A 16,931-nucleotide genomic window follows, 5' to 3' on the forward strand; every position below is an offset into this window, starting at 1 on the left:
TTGGAAAACGCTCTGTGAATCAGGCCCAGAGTAGTTTGTCGCTTTTTTTAACCACTCATGACCACAATGTTGCTTTTGGTTCGCCATTTGTTTTCTGCACCACAAACTTCGTTACAACTGCCTCATGCCACACGTGGCGGTGTGAAGTGTTTTTCTCCTGTCTTCAATATTATAAAACACGAATTTAAAAACGTTTCTCTTTTGCGGGGCAACGTGGAGAGATGACAGCGGTTTCCACGCGATAGCGCATGTATACTTGACAGTTCTTTGTTGGGGGCTCTAAAGAAATTCACTGACTGAACTTATTGACAGCTGAAAAAGGGCGCCGAATCCAACTAAACTCTGCCTGGCTTCCTCATTTTGCAGGTGGTCTCACAGTATTTCTGAAGCGAAGCTACACTACAGAGCAGTGACTTACAGGACATTGCTGGGATGCTCCAGAGTCTTGCGCCCACCCTCTGTCCTTATAGATGATCACAACACTTTCCCCAGCATATCAAAACAAAGGAAATTAAGGGTCTTCCGACTTTGACATGGACTGCTTTATAGAGGCCAGCGTCATGGACATCTGAACATAGGACGCCCTAGCAGGGCTAGAGGCGGGACAATAGTTCAGGGGCAATGTGGTTGTCTTAGAAGCAAAACAACGCCGAGCAACACAGTTTCGCATCCCTGTCCTGTGTTTAGAAACTGGTCTTTGGTATTAGGCATGTATATAGTTCAGGGGCAATGTGGTTGTCTTGGAAGCAAAACAACACAGAGCAACACAGGTTCGCATCCCTGTCCTGTGTTTAGAAACTGGTCTTTGGTATTAGGCATGTAATAAAAGATTAATTACCCCCACGTCCTAATGTGGACGTGCCCCACCTCTCAGACAGGTTCCTGATCAAATAAGTGGTAGGGAGACCTGCCCCACCTGTCTGTGTGAGTCTCCCCCCAAAATCCAGCATGATAAGAGGAGGACGAACCCCCACCACATCCTGTTGCAATATCAAGTACTTGACCGGGACCATCCCCAGGCAGAGGGGCAGGAAACAGGACAGGGGTGAGGAAGAGGAGGACTCGGGGTAATGACGATTACCTGTAAGTAATTGGATCATTACCCCACATCCCTCTTCCTCGTCCCAGTCAAGACAGCGAGCCTGAAACAAAACAGCAGTGGACAGAAGTGCATACCAGTGACACCTATTAACAAAAAAAGAGAAAGCACTGCTCAAGGCACACAACACCCAAGGCCACGGGTGGCAGAGAGCTGGTAGAGCTTTGTGGCGGTGCCGGATTTTGCATTGGGATATGGTGCCAGCCTCGTCGTGTTGGGAGGATTCTTTCATCAGCAGTCTCGCTCCTTCTATGATTGCCTTTCTCCTCCCGCCAGGTGGTAAGTGTGCCTCTGGCAAAGGGATGGTGACTAGGATCTTTCTTATCACCTTGTACTGATTATATAGGTAGGTTTTCTAAACATTTTTATCAGGTATATGAACTAAGAATCCTGTTGAACAAGCATCTACACATGTAGAATTTGATTAACAGAGCGAGACATGTAACTATTAAATGTGTTGCCCATCACTGCAGAAAAGCAATTAGTCATTGGTAGCCCACTGCCCCTTGTGCTTACGTTTAGTCTGAGGATGGTATACTTTCCACTAGATCCATGCATTTTAATGTCTCCCTACTTGATATGCACGCTCACTAAGGGTGATTTCTACAGCACTTGGTTGCATGACTGCTTCACGTTGTCAATCACATGCTGACATCTGACTTCTGGGTAGACAGCGGTGAGAGGATACATAAAGTGGGTCAGATTTACAAAGTGTTTTTCAATGGAAGTGAGCCATTGTAAAATGCCTTTGTAAATCGTTGTCTGTGCGTGCAATTATGAAAGCGGGGCCCTGCTCCTGTTTTTCCAGGACAGGAGATGCAGAAAGAAATATCCACCCAAGACCTCCCTCATGTTGGATGCATCCCATTATGTGCAAGGTCTCTGTCCATTGAATGCGATATGGTGACACCCCGTCTCCCTGTATTTGTGTACTCTGTAGCAGTTTGTAGCACCGCCACGTGTTTATTGTGCATGCCGCATACCCTGGGCCTAGGAATGCATGAGTGTGCATGGCCGCCACCTACATGTGTGTTCACCTCTCTCTGTCATGTTGCAGGGGAACGTATCCAAGTCAGACTCAGAAGCAGATTTCTTCTCGCGGAGCTTGGAAGAAGACCTTGGTCTGAAGAAGGCCGCGCCCAACCCAGCCTGTGAGTACCAGAAAACGCACCCGAAGCAAACACACTTGCACGCCATCAGACACTTACACAGGAGGTCTGCAGTGTTCCTCTGCCACTTCTTGCGCTCCCCCCTATCCCACAGTGTGAACGCTGGCAGGACCAGGCCCAAGGAGCAAAGCTGTCCCGGGAAGGCCTGTGAGAAGGTTGCAGATTAAATGTGCTCTCAGGGCTCACGTACTATTCAAAATTCTACTATAAGGCCCTCTAGAGTTCAAAGTTGTTTATGTTACACCTTCCAGTGAGACCACAGCTTTCCTGTCCAGTGGCCCTGCCTCCTAGTCCACCTCCTTAGTCCTGGTCTGCTTATAGCTTCCTCAAGGCTCTATGCCTCACCCGTGCTGCGTTCTATATCCTCCGCTTACCACAGATCCGGTGCCCGTGTGGCTCATTAATAGAACTCATGGCAGTCTGGGCAAATGGGGAATGGTGGGTCTCACTCTCAGAGGGTTCCTGAAGAAAGTTATGGTTTTGCCTCAAGATCAGCCCAGGCGTGGACTAAAAATAAACCTTCCATTTGCAAGATTGGGCCCCCAAGACGTTCACCTCTTATCGATGCAATAAGTAAGAGATTTGGGAGTTGTGTTCATCATAACAAAAACCAAGGCTGTAGTCAATGCTGTCCTTTACCGATGTAATGACTCGGGAGGATGACCCGTCTCGGGAGGATAGCTCATGGGCAACGTGCTCGCCTTGGAAGCAAGCCAACACGGAGCAACACAGGTTCGATCCCAGGGTCTGCGCTTAGAAACCGCTGGGTATTAAGCGCGTTATAAATTCATATCACCCCAGAATGCATCACTCCTCCAAGGTAGACAAGGAGTGGTCTGCCTGAGGTCTGCCATTTTGCTCCAAGTGTTGTGCTCTGCCAAAGACACCCCTTAGAAACAACAATAGGGACAAATCAGAGACCGTAACTCCAAAGGGGCAAGGGAAAGGCAAATAAAAAACCGAAGGGGTGGCGCGTTCAGGGATACATGGAAAACATGACTAGTCACAAATTAATGTGATTTACGATTGAATCTAGGACTAAGTCTTTAACACGCACAATAACAAATATGGAATACACACAAAAAAGGATCGCAATTTAACAAAAACAAGAATATATTTTTTTTAAATAAATTATAAAGGCATTATAGGAAACGCCAAAAATACCATTCCATGCCTGGAATCTCTGTATACAATTCTTCAGGTTAAATGTCCCTTGGTGAACGCAACGCAGTGTACCTTGGGGATGCACCGAGCAATGCAGCAGGTGGGTAAGGGCAAAGAAGCAGCATGTCTCATACAAGCACGAGGACACAATGGTGGCGTGCTGCGTTCTCCTGCAGGGGTGGTTGCAGGCAATCAGGAGATGCGGTATCCTGGATTATGCAGGAGCCGCATATGCTCGGCGCAGCGCCAATATCCAAATTCAGATCATTCTGCTCTTGCACCGAGTAATGCAGCAGGTGTTTAAGGGCAAAGAACAGCATGTCGCATAGAGGCATGAGGACACAATGGTGGCGTGCCGCGTTCTCCTGCAGGGGTGGTTGCAGGCAATCCGGAGATGCCGTATCCTGGATTATGCAGGAGCCGCATATGCTCGGCTCAGCGCCGATATCCAAATTCAGATCATTCTGCTCTTGCACCAAGTAATGCAGCAGGTGTGTAAGGGCAAAGAACAGCATGTTGCATAGAGGCATGAGGACACAATGGTGGCGTGCCGCGTTCTCCTGCAGGGGTGGGTGCAGGCAATCAGGAGATGCGGTATCCTGGATTATGCAGGAGCCGGCGTATGCTCGGCTCAGCGCCGATATCCAAATTCAGATCATTCTGCACTTGCACCGAGTAATTAACTACGCCCACCTCCCAATAGGTGCACCGAGTCAATACCGTGACCTTATCAGCACAGTTGATTGTTTCCAGCCTTAGGTCATTTATTTTGCTAATTGGTGATTTCTTTATGTATTGGTCGTTTGTAAGGCCGCAGCCACCGGGAGCATGCTCGCTGTATGCAGCCCCAAGGAACGGTGGGAGGGAGCAAAGTGTTGACCGTCTTTGAGCTCTCATATCTGGGAAGTGCAAGCAGAGCGGGGCGCGGTAAGTGCATGGCCATGAGGCAACATTCAATGAGTCCTAACAGCTTTGTGGTTCAGATGAAGTAAGTGTGGGGGGCCAGGCGAAATGAACGGTAGTGAAACAAAGTGCATAGGCCCAACAGCCAAGGAGTGTCTACCGCGAGTAGACGTGGAATCTTGAGCAGGTCGCAGGGAAGTGCCAAGAACCTGGGGGAGTGAGGTCAAAAAGTTCTTTTATGATCAGAGGTCATCGACAAGTCAAGTGCAGGCAGCAGAGGGGACCGCTCAGATGCGTGAGAGGAGGCAGCAGCAGCCCAGAGAGGGAGCAGTCAAAGAAGGCAATGCCTGAGCGGGAGGGGCCGTGCGGTGAAACTGCTGACCCTCCATTTTAAGAAAAAAAGGCTTGCTTGAAAAAGCACGAGGAGGCGTTTCCTGAAGATGGCTTTCCTGAGAGCACAGAGGGAGTCATTTGCCAGGGATCTGCCCTCGAGCCTGATGCTCCACAAGCATCTTGGTGTTATTTTCATGGAATCAGAGGATTGTATGTGTCTGTCTACCAGGGCAGTAGCCATTGGTATTTGGTAGATGTATGGTGGCCCTTTCTTCCAGAAAGCCTAGTGGATGAAGTCGGTGGTTTTGAAGGACATCCGGTGCTTTACAGGAGCCAGCGGAGTGGATGGAGGAGTGCCATGAAATGCTTCCTGGCGTTTGCTCCCTTGCTTCCTTATTCTGGATCAGTTGGACAAGAGGCATTTGAGTTTTGCGGATGTACACGAAGTACACGTTGTTACAATAGTCTTTATGAGCCACAACCGTAGTCCTGCGGGCCTCAGTTTGGAACGATATCTAAACGATGCCTCGAATACTAAATAATAGGAATTTGGTGACTTGTATAGCGCTCTATAACGGATTTCCCTAGCTTCTAACCCCTACAATAATAAGCATTACTATTATTACTAACTTATGGTATCAGTTTATCGAACTGTGGGGGCGAGAGGAAAGGACACCCCCCGGTTGCCAAGGCGAGTGTGTTGCGCTTGAGCTATCCTCCCTGCGGTAAATGATCTGTAAATGAGAACCCCCAAATCAATGAGCGCCGATGGAGAGCAACCAAACAGAAAACCTTAAACTGAATGCCACCATGAAGACTCCACCTGGAGCATGGCCAGTATATAGACAGCATCAGGCAGTGGCCAACATCCCCAGTGCCGGATTATCCATTAGGCCAACTAGGCACCAGCCTATGGGCCCCACTCCTTTTAGGGGCCAAATGACAACGGATCAACATAAAGCGGTGCAGAAAATGTAAAACTCATTGGGAGATCATTTGCGAGGTGGGGGCACCGGCATTTTTCGGCTGCCTAGGGCCTCCACAGGGTTTAATGCAGCACTGAACATCCTGCATACTTGCTAAGCAGAGAGAAAGCGTGCAATCTATCAGGAAATAAAAGGATTGTTGCATAACCATCAACCTCGCCTGCAAAGGGGGAGTGGTACTCATACAGGACACACCTGAGTATACACGCCAACTTGCAGCTGAAAGGTACTAAGAAAAACTACAGGAGCACCCAACCCAAAAGCACAACAAGCAACTGAACAACTTGCTACTGATACACAGAAAAACCCTATGCAAGTAAATCCAAAAAGCCCAGGAACTGGCCCTACTGACGTGCTGCGCAAAATACCCGCAGAACCCACAGGGTGCCTCATAATCTCAGTCTATGGCAGTGTGGCTGACAACATCTCCGGAAGAGCAGAAACCCACTAAAAAGCCCATGTAAGGAAACCTGGACACATGGAGAATACCTCAGGCCTCCCAAATAGGCAAAGGACCAATGAAGTTAGTAGCTAATGTGGTGTCTCGGCCCCCATTAGGATGGAGTCACATTCTGCAAGAAATTCATGCCAGAGGCACACACAAAGCTTTTTGTCAACCAACCGGTGCCACCTACTTGTCGAAAACCGCAGCAACAATGGTCACAAGGGCAGCACTGGAACACAGCAAACATTCCATTGCAGAAGTGCAGACATCTACCTCAGCCCCTGCCACATTACACCCCTAGTCTACCTCTGTCACATTGATGACGCACTACTGATTGCTTCTGCACGTGACTAGACCTTGCACACTATCGCATTATGTTCAATGGAGTCCACCCAACCAGCACATGTAAACTTGCACACGCCTTGAAGGGAGACACCAGCAACAATGCAGGCAGGCATCGACTTATGGCAAACCCACAGACCGACCCGGATACCTATTGAGTGAAAGCTTCTTCCGTAAACACATGAACTGTCCATATCATCACAGGAAGCTATGTGTGAGGTCTTCCCTATAACCACGGCAATGCTTAAATCCTCAGAATTAGCCTTTGTAATACAAACACGAGCTTGTCAACGATCATAAAGGGGGCCAGAGGGTAAGCCCCACGGCTTACATTCAGACAATTTTACAAATTAAAAACAAAACAATGAGACACAAAAGTTTCCTCTTTTGCTGTTTTCACTAGATTGACGTTTCCGGTTTGGGCATTATAACATGTGATTAAAGTCTTCTTCTGTATGAAGGAAGGATCCATTTCTGCTGTGCTGTGCTGCGCTTACCTGAGGAAGGGACCTAATGTTTGGGTTAACGTAAGATATGGGATAAAGTGCCCCTTAACGTACGTTTATGGATATTGCAAGTCACGTAGGAATTCCATCACCAAATAGAGGAATCAGGCCAAAGGCCGATTTCCTTCATATGCTCACAGAAATCTGAGGTGACTTGCAATATCCTTTTTCACCTACGGTAAGGGATATTTTATCCCATATAATACACAGCCATATACTGTCAAACCCTTTAACACCTGGCCTCTTCCTTACATTGGTAATTTGGGAGATCTTCAAGGTGCTGATATCAATATGGAATCTGGTCAGATTAAAAACAATAATAATATGCACCTTCTAATTTGTAGGAAAATAAGCAGTTTGTATTGTGCTTTAAAATAAGCAATAACATGCAGACTATCGCTCTCATGTGTTACACTCCAGCAGTCCCCAAAATATAGTTCCATGAACAGTTCCGCATCACGTAATGGCTGCAAAGTGCCACAGAAAGAGGTTTTACAAGAAAAGCATTTGAAAAGCTTGCCAAGGCTTTAATTGCTGCTGTGACAGCTGGAATTCTGCTCTCTGCTGGCTCGCTCAAGCAGCAAGTACTATGATGTCACAAATGAAATGTAATAACTGATTACAGAGTGGTAGTGATGTCGTTATCTAACTACAGGTCAATAGTGATGTCACAACTAGCCTTCAATGAGACAGGTGTTCATATGGGTATTACAGGCTTCATCTCTTCACAGCTGTGAGAAGGAACCCACCCCCCAACCCCCTCCCACCTAGTCGATAAACCAATAATAACAGGAGTCCAAGGCAACGCAAAAAGCGGCAGCCAGAATGGACATCAAGAAATGCATAAAGCAAAGACCAGGAAAGAAGCCTTGCCCAGGCTTACACCAAGGGTCTGAAACACCATTCCACACCCACTCACCCATCTGCATGTCTGGAAAGAAATGAACACACATCACTTCAAAGGATACCTCACCAGCCTCCATTATTAATAGTTGTTTTTTTATATAGCGCTTTATGTAGGACATATTCGCATATATCATTATTAATACCCAATCGGAACTCATTAATTGACCTCAGAAGGATGAGTTGGCCTTGGTGGGATACGAACCTGCGACTTGCAGATCAAACACAGATCACAAGGTTCTACCTCTACTCCAGTCTAACCTTTGCCAAACAGGTTAGCTCCATGGCCTTAGCCACGGCCTATACCTGTAAACTGATCAGAGCTGGCAAACCTTTCGTGTCAAATAACAGCTGCACTACCTTAGCTAGAGCGCTGATATTATCTAAACTTGACTACTGCAATGCCTTATATCTAGGCGCAAACAAAAACATTGTCAAAAAAATCCAGATCCTTCAGAACAATGCCCTGAGAGCCGCACTAGGTATTTCAAAGAAGGATCACATCTCTGAAGCAAGGAGGCAAAACAACTGGCTCTCCACTAAGGATAAAATCACCCTAAAAACTATTTCACTCACGCACCAATGTCTAAATAATGCAGCACCCGTTACCTTATAGACAGAATCAATAGGAAAACCGCCAACCGCCCCACCAGGGGCGTGAACACCAACTGTCTGTTGATACCGAGGTTTAAATGGTCAAGAGCTGGGGTCAGCAGCTTCATTGTCAAAGCCGCTCAGCTGTGGAGCTCCCTACTACCCCCCCTGAGGGTTGACCAACCTTATCACCTCTTCAGACTGAATACCAGCAACTGGCTTAAAGATAATGATCATTAAGAAACTTCACAAGCCATGAGGGTGCTAGAGAGCCGACCAAGATGACGACTCCCCTGTGAGCTCCGGCAGAGCGCCCTGAATAAATCCTGAACAGCACCGTTTCCAGGAGCCAACCAGTCTCATACTGACGATACCTGCCTCCCAGTACACCCAGCACCTGTCATTCGCCTGACACCGCCGTCGGGAGCCACTCCAAGCTGCCCCGACTGTGAGTGATCCAAGTGGAGAGGAGCCCGCTGAGACGGACTCCCAACGCTGCCTCATAGCCCATCGAAACACGAGGGGACGCCATCGAATCACAACCCCAGCCGGGGGCCCAGAGCGTCAAGGAACCCAGCCAAGGAGTCCCGCGGGAAACCTGCAGAGAACGAGACGACCTGGCGCTCTGGCGCCCAACAGCTCAGCAGCCGCAGGCAGGAAGCGGCACCATCCTGCACCAGCCGGCTGGCCGGGCTCCAGAGGCCGCTAAGAGGCCTCGCATTGCCGGCCACTCCAATAGAGACCAGCCTCCAGCCCTGAAGCAGCTCCCATAAACCCCAAATATAGGGGGGAAAAACAAAAGAAAACAAACAAAGGGCAACCCCCGACAAACACCAACGCCTGCAGGAACATCAAACGGAGCGGCCGCTGGCTGTGAGAGCGGTCCGTGGCCCTGCGGATGATCCGCACCCCCTCGCCTGCCCTCGACAACTGAGGCGATCCGGCGCCCAGCAGCCCAGCCGCCACAAGCAGGCGGGAGTGTCGGCTTTCATCGCCCACAGGTGCGGATACACAGCGGGGGCTGGAATGCCTTGCGCAGTCGGCGGACCCAGCAGGAGACCGCCCCCGCTCCCAGAACAGCCTCCCAAAGGAGCGACATCGCAGCAGCATGCTTAGCACCACCATACAACGAAAACTACTGTGATTAGCAGTGAAGACGCCCGGCAGAGCAGCAGCCAGCTACAGGCACGGCCAACACGAGACGGAAAAGACTCCAGTCAGAGGTGAGCCTGCCCATCCATTTCAGTCTCCCCACAGCCCCCCCGCCCATCGGTGCAGTGCATGCCTGGCCCCAGGCCCAAACAGAGCGGTGAGCACACAGCCACAGAGGCCCCCTCCCAGGACACCCCCTCCACTTGACTCAACTGGACACCACACTGCCCGGGCCCACGGCAGCCTGCCAGTCACCCCAAGTGGGGCAAGCCCAACCACGAGTGCAACATCAATGCCGTAAGCCCAGAGACCCTCACCCCAACTAGGCCCTCCAAGGTGCAAATGCCATAAGTGACCAGGCGCTCCTGTGCATCCTACTGAGGACAGGATCCCACTACCGGGCAACAACACTCACCAAGCCTATATCACTGAGAGACATCGCTCATCCCACGCAGACCTGAGCATCCGGGACGTCAACCAGTGCCCCATCCTACCCCGGGAACCATGACATGACGCTACTCGCTCCCTTTACAAGTGTTGTGGTACGAGGGGACTCCTGACAACAGGCCTCCAACCACCAGCGGCCCCCTGACCAACAGAAAATGCAGCCTGAGTGGCGGGCTCCACCACTCAAAACCACCTAACGGCTGGTCCTCTGCAGACAGCCCGGCCGGCCCTCCGTGGTGGATCTCTAGTGCAAAACACAAACCTACAGCCCCTGCAGTCAGTGACGTCAGCCGTACGCTTCCCACCTGCGCCCCCGTGGGCTACTAACCATTGCATATGAACGGGAGTCAGGGAGCATCTGGAAATACCCAAGCAACCTGCGTCAGAACCCCTAGGATGGGGAAATCTGACAAATCGCAGAGAAAGCTAACATTCAAATCAGGCGCTGTGGTCAAAACCCCCAAATTGAACGACCGACCAGATAACCCAGGGGAGGCAATGTCTCACGACGACAACCCCGCTCAAGACATAGACATCAGGGGGATCCTCCTCGAGCTTAAAGCCGGTATAGGCAACATAGGCAGTAAGCTTGACACACTGTCCACCACACCAAAGTAGATTAGCTACAGCACCACTTCAATAAACATGGGGATAGGCTAGACACAGCCGAGCAGAGGATCTCTGACCTCGACAATAACGCAAACTCCTTGTCAACCAGAATGTCAGCACTGGAAAACCAAATGAAGGCCGTCATTGCTAAAAACAAAGATTTCGAGGGGCGATCCTGCCGCAACAATATTAGGCTCGTGGGGGTGAGAGAACATCAGACCTCACTGAAAATGCAGGACTTTGTAGAAGCCATCTGCAAAGAGCTATTTGGAAGCCACGCACTGTCGAACATGTTTGTAGTGGAAAGAGCCCACAGGGTACCCGCTACCCGACCTATCCCAGGTGTTGCCCCACGCCCGATCATAGACAAACTCCTCAACTTCAAAGACCGTGACACAATCTTACGTCTAGCAAGGGAGAAAGGAGACCTTCAATTCGATGGAGACAACATACAGTGTTTCCCAGACTTCTCCCCGACGGTCCAGGCACTACGAAGAACGTTTTCAGGAGTGAAACGCCGGCTACAAGATAATCAAATGCTCTACTCCATGCTATACCCAGCCACATTACGTATTCAACACGACGGAAAGTCCCAATTCTTCAACATACCGGAAAGGCAAACTCCTTCTTAGACAGACTGGGTTGCAGGCCCTTAGTTAATAACCCGAGACCTCCCAGACGTGACCGAGCTGGAACCAGCTCTATGTTACACATGGCCACATGGAATCTTCAATAGTGGATTTCTACAGGGGGCATCTGACCTTGGAAGGACACTAGTGACCGAAGCGCAGCTTTGTTTATGATCTGGATTATAGGGAGTGGGAAAACTACAGGCGAGTTGGGGGTTGCCTGTGTCGGGGAGGGAAGACGTTCATTGTTAAGGAAACGTACCTACTATGGGTTTGCAACCCACCTTCCTAATCCCCCTATGGAATCACCGAAATAGGCTTTAACTGAAAAACACAAGTAAACATCCACTATTCCACCAAACGGATACCTAATGCACTCAACGTCAACACCGACCAAAAGCAAGACAAACAGGACTACCACCCGCCACATTAAAGCTAGCCACATGGAACATTAGAGGAGGCAATCACCCCACCAAAACGAGGATGATAACCCAATACCTCCGGAGGCATAGAGTAGACATCACACCGATCCAGGAAACCCATCTCCTCCCCGAAACTGAGAACCGTTGGGCCTGAGACTAGGACTGCCACAGATATTTCTCCTCATATTCCTCATATTGCAGGGGGGGTGGCCATCCTGATAAACAAAACCTTTAAATTCAAGCCACTATCGTCTAGCAAAGACACTGAAGGCAGAGCACTCCTGGTACGTGGGATCATGGAAGGAACAGAGATCATCCTTGTGAACTCCTACGGCCCAAACACAGACGGGGCAGACAACTATGACTGGGTGATGGCACACCTGGAATGAGCAGGATCAGCAAAAATTATCTGGGGCGGGATCTGAATACCCCGTTAGATCCACTAAAAGATAAATCCCACGCCACGACTGTACCTACCTCCAAGGCAGCCATCCAAATCCTCAAAACCTGCAAAGCATATGGCCGAGAGGATGTCTAGAGACGCCAACACTGGGACACCCGAGAATATACGTTCCACTCCTGGGTCCACAAGACAAGCTAACGTCTTGACTATATCTTGGCGTCCGCCCACAGCCAACTACAATGGGACCAATGTCATATCCTCCCAAGGACGATATCAGACCACTCTGCGGTCACGCTCGAATGCAACCCCCAAGACCCCTCAGAGGGCTGACGACACTGGAGATTCAAACCAGGATCCCTACAAGACCAAGTGTTCGAAGACGAACTCCACACAGAGATCGTCTACTTTCTTGAAATTAATCAAGGTTCTGTCGCATCGGCTGGAACTCTATGGGAATCCCTAAAATGCTACATCAGAGGGGTGTGCATAACCAAGGAACACGGACTACTGAAACTTATTAGACGTGAACTCGCCTCATGCAAAACCCGTCTAAAGGATCTTGAGGGCTTGCACTCCACAACGAACGACCCGCACATAACTGCATCTCTAAAAGAGGAACTGAACAAATTTAGTTCGAAATAAAATTCCTATCACAAGGCCACTGCATCCGTCAATACGGAGAGGGTCAAAAACCGGGCGCCCTCCTTGCAAGGCTGATAGCAGCAGTGAGAAAACCCACACTGATAGAACAGATACGAGACTCCCACGATACCCTAGTACACACCGACAAAGAAATCACAGAAGCCTTCCGGGTCTTCTATCAAAAACTATATAGTTCTAATTATACCGCCAGTCCTGAAGAGCTCCTCCGATACCTAGACTCAATCGAACTTTACTGGGTAAACGCCACGCTAAGAGAGCCACTGAATCAACCCATCACGTTAGAAGAAATCCTCCAGGCAATAAAAGGACTTCCAAACACCAAAGCCCCTGGCCAAAATGGACTGATCGGCGAGTTCTATAAAACATTCACCCCCCTCCTTGCCCCCCTATTGCTGCAGGTCTTTGAAGAGGCGCTTGAGACTGGATCCCTGCCCCCGACCCTCTGTGAGGCGAATGTGATCCTACTACATAAAGCTGGGAAACCTCCAGAAGAATGTATCTCGTATAGGCCAATCTCACTGATCAACCTAGACAACAAGATCCTAGCCAAGATCCTCACCACTAGACTACTTCCCCTGATGCCCTGGCTGGTACTTGCTGACCAAGCAGGATTTGTCCCTGGTCGAAATACGACACTCGGCATACGACGTATGTTCAGAGTCATGGAGGCACTAGATCCATCACACCAAGCAGTAGCGGTCCTCCTAGATGCCGAAAAGGCCTTTGACTCCATAGAGTGGCCTTTCCTTTTCGAAGTCCTGAAACGACTGGGTCTTGGCAACCACTACATTGAATTGACTGTCCTCCTGTACAATCAACCCTGATCACACATAGTCCTGGAAAAAAACAGATCAACATCTATAGACCTCCAGAGAGGAACCAGACAGGGATGCCCCCTATCTGCCATTCTGTTTGCGCTAGTGATGGAGCCCCTAGCATCAGACCTCCAGGCCCGACACATACACAGAGGCCTCTCCTTCGGACCCCATAAATTAATAATATCTCTGTATGCAGATGGCATTTCTCTCTATAGTCATGACCCAGCAGAGAACCTAAACCCAGTCATGCGGGATATTCTTAAATTCGGCACCCTCTCCTGCTTGAGAATAATTCACAGTAAGTTAATTATATTCCCACTGACCTCAGAGACCCGAGAATTCTCTTACGATTATGGATTCAAATGGGAACACACAGACGTCAGATACCTAGGCATCCAAATGTCCAGAACCCACCAAAATCTCTTCCAGGACAATTATGGCAAAGTAACTGAGTCACTGCAAGGGAAAATTCACAGATGGAAAGTGCTTCCACTCTCCTTATGGGGACGGGTATCGCTGGTTAAAATGGTGATTCTGCCCAAATTTCTCTACCTCTTTGCGAATCTCCCTTTGCTAGTGTCGAAAAAATACCTCCAACACATAAGGAGCCTAATCCTGGAACTACCGTGGGTGGGCAAACCAGCTAGAATAGCATACAAGACCTTGATACAGCCAGTGGTAAAAGGAGGCATAGCACTCCCAGACCTAGAGAGATATTACTGGGCTGCACAGGCCCAATTTCTCGGCCACTGGTACTCCACACACTTTATCCGACCCCATGTCTAGCTTGAGTGAGCTCTTGCATCCCCTAACCTGCTTAGAGCAGTCATCATTGGCCAAACACACACACCACACACAACTCTAAATACCGTACTCTCCACGGTTGCAATCTGTAAACAATTGTGCAAAGATGCGACATTCAGGTCAGGTCCTCCCCTCTCTTACCCATCAGATTCATCCCGGAATCCCCCTGACCGCAGAGAAAGTATATCTGAACTGGACCGACAAGCTATAGTTACACACCATGAGCGACCTTTTTATCGATGAAAACGTCCTCACACCTAAACAAGCCAGAGCTCGCGGAGCCACAACAGCCCCAGACACATTTGTCTATTTCCGTCTCAGGTTCTCTCTCCAAGCTATTTTCCCATCGTTCCCACAGCAACCACCAACATGGCAACCATAACATGGGGTAATTCAGTCACAAGGGGAGGGCAGGCTAGTGTCATCGATCTATAAAACCCTACTATCCGATACGACCCCAGGGCCTACAGCATCGAATGCGAGATGGGAGAAATCCCTGCATACAGCGATACCAGATAAAGACTGGGACTACATCCTCGGCCAAACCCAGAAGGTATCCCTAAACACATGATATGAACAAATACACCTCAAATACGTACATCAGGTGTATCACACCCCCGCCAGCCTACTCTCTCATCACCCCACTATTCCAATATCATGCAGTCGCTGCAACGCCCCATTGGCAGACTTTGTCCAACTCGCCTGGTCGTGCCCGGCCATACATCAATTCTGGGAGCCAGTACTAGAGAAGACAGCAACAACCATAGACACGCCCCTTGAGTCAGACCCCAGGATCGCACTTCTTGGACTAACAAGACATCTACCATCCTCAGTGCAAAAACTAAGCAGCCTGTTATTGATACTAGCGCGCAGAAGGGTTGCAATATCACGGGGAAAGGCTGACAATACAACAATGGCTGAGAGACGTAACATATTGACAAGACACAGAATCGAATTTCTTCAGACTCTTGCCTTTACATGCACAACCCCCCGACATTTGGGGTCCATACATCGCCTATTTAACATCCACCTCGAACAGTGACTCCTCACGAGACTCGTCCCCAGGATCTACCACTCGCGGGACCACCCACACTCCTGACCAGGAATGCAGCAGAATCAGCCAATAACCACACAGCGAAACCAGATCCGGATCACCACTGGGAAGAAGGGGGCAAAGGGGGGTTGCGAACACCAAGGCACTTGTTGTTAATTTGTTTCCTTTTTACTGTATGACCTGTTGGAAATACCAAAAATAAAGTTTAAAAAAAAAAAGAAACTTCACAAGCCACTACCGCCTTTCAATACCGGCCCTCTTCTACACTATGCTATTAACTGTATCATAATCATGCATTACATCTATATACAAATGTAAATATGTAACATTGAAGCTGTAAATACCTAGGCGCCCTGTCCTGTATTACTGTACTATACCTGTGTGCTATTGTAAACATGTAACTTAAATCTGAAAACTGTCTTGTACCCTGCGCTCTGATACCCTCGGGTCTGGTGCACATTATAAATAAAATAAACAAACAAACAGCAACAAGCTTTGAACCGCCGCACACCTCTTGCACACCCCAACTATACAAGCACCCTAGGCATAGCTGCCCCCCCCCGAGTTACCACTAGCCCCCTTACAGTAACCACCCCCTCCCATCATTGCCTTGGCAACCATAGCTCATCAGAGAAAAAGCCATCTGCATTATCAATATCTGAGCCTATCGAAAACTCCATTTCTTGTATAAGCTACAAGCAGCAATAATTCAAGTTTATATTTATTCTGTTACCATTTGAATCACATTGCAATGGGATTTTCAATAATTGTATTCACTTGTTTTCATACATTTTGGTTTTAAAAATCACAGCAGTCTTTCTGCCGGCAAGCAAATAGAACTGTTGCCAAAACCCCGATTGCCATGTCAATGAGCATGTCCACTGTTTGTGGGTCCCCAACAGTAATGATGACGAGTGATGGGACACTGGGATTGAAGATGGGAACATGGGCGGCGCAGCTCTAGACAGTGTTGGACCCTTAATGTGGGGTATCTACCTCAATCCCACAAACTATGAAGTGCAAATCTGATTAGATTGTATTCCCAATGATACAAACACACACATACATATACATGCAGAATGCAGCTGAATGCTCACACACACATGCATACACCCGGGGGCTCATTCAGACACACACAAAATCAGCTGCATGCTTACACACATACATGCACACACAGGCTCATTCCCACACACACAGCAGAATGCAGATGCATGCTCACACACATACGTGCACGCACAGGCACATTCACACACACTCATGCAGAATGCAGCTGCAATCCCCCCCACACACACACCTGCAGACTCACAGACACTCACACACACACACACACACAGCATACACATTTACTATGCACAGACCCACAATAAGAGAAATTCAAGCAAACGCACCTCACAGTGTGTTATCATTAAGAAAGCGCCATGGTCCCTACCTCTCTATGTTCAGGAGACTATGTTTTCAAAACGCATGTCTCCAACCCCCTGCAAGA

General features: G+C 48.9%; 1 protein-coding gene across 12 annotated transcripts in view; it reads left to right on the forward strand.

Moving 5' to 3' along the window:
* The window catches only part of CACNA1G (calcium voltage-gated channel subunit alpha1 G), a 1,457,373-nt gene that overhangs the window by 1,110,013 nt on the left and 330,429 nt on the right, over window positions 1-16,931 (forward strand). For all 12 annotated transcript variants that reach the window (XM_069654906.1, XM_069654897.1, XM_069654896.1 and 9 more), the window contains one exon: window positions 2,157-2,250. In XM_069654906.1, the coding sequence (XP_069511007.1) occupies window positions 2,157-2,250 (94 nt within the window). The remainder of the gene's footprint in view (window positions 1-2,156; window positions 2,251-16,931) is intronic.

The sequence above is a fragment of the Ambystoma mexicanum genome, chromosome 3q, assembly GCF_040938575.1.
Source record: "Ambystoma mexicanum isolate Mex_15411 chromosome 3q, UKY_AmexF1_1, whole genome shotgun sequence".
Lineage (NCBI taxonomy): Eukaryota > Metazoa > Chordata > Amphibia > Caudata > Ambystomatidae > Ambystoma > Ambystoma mexicanum.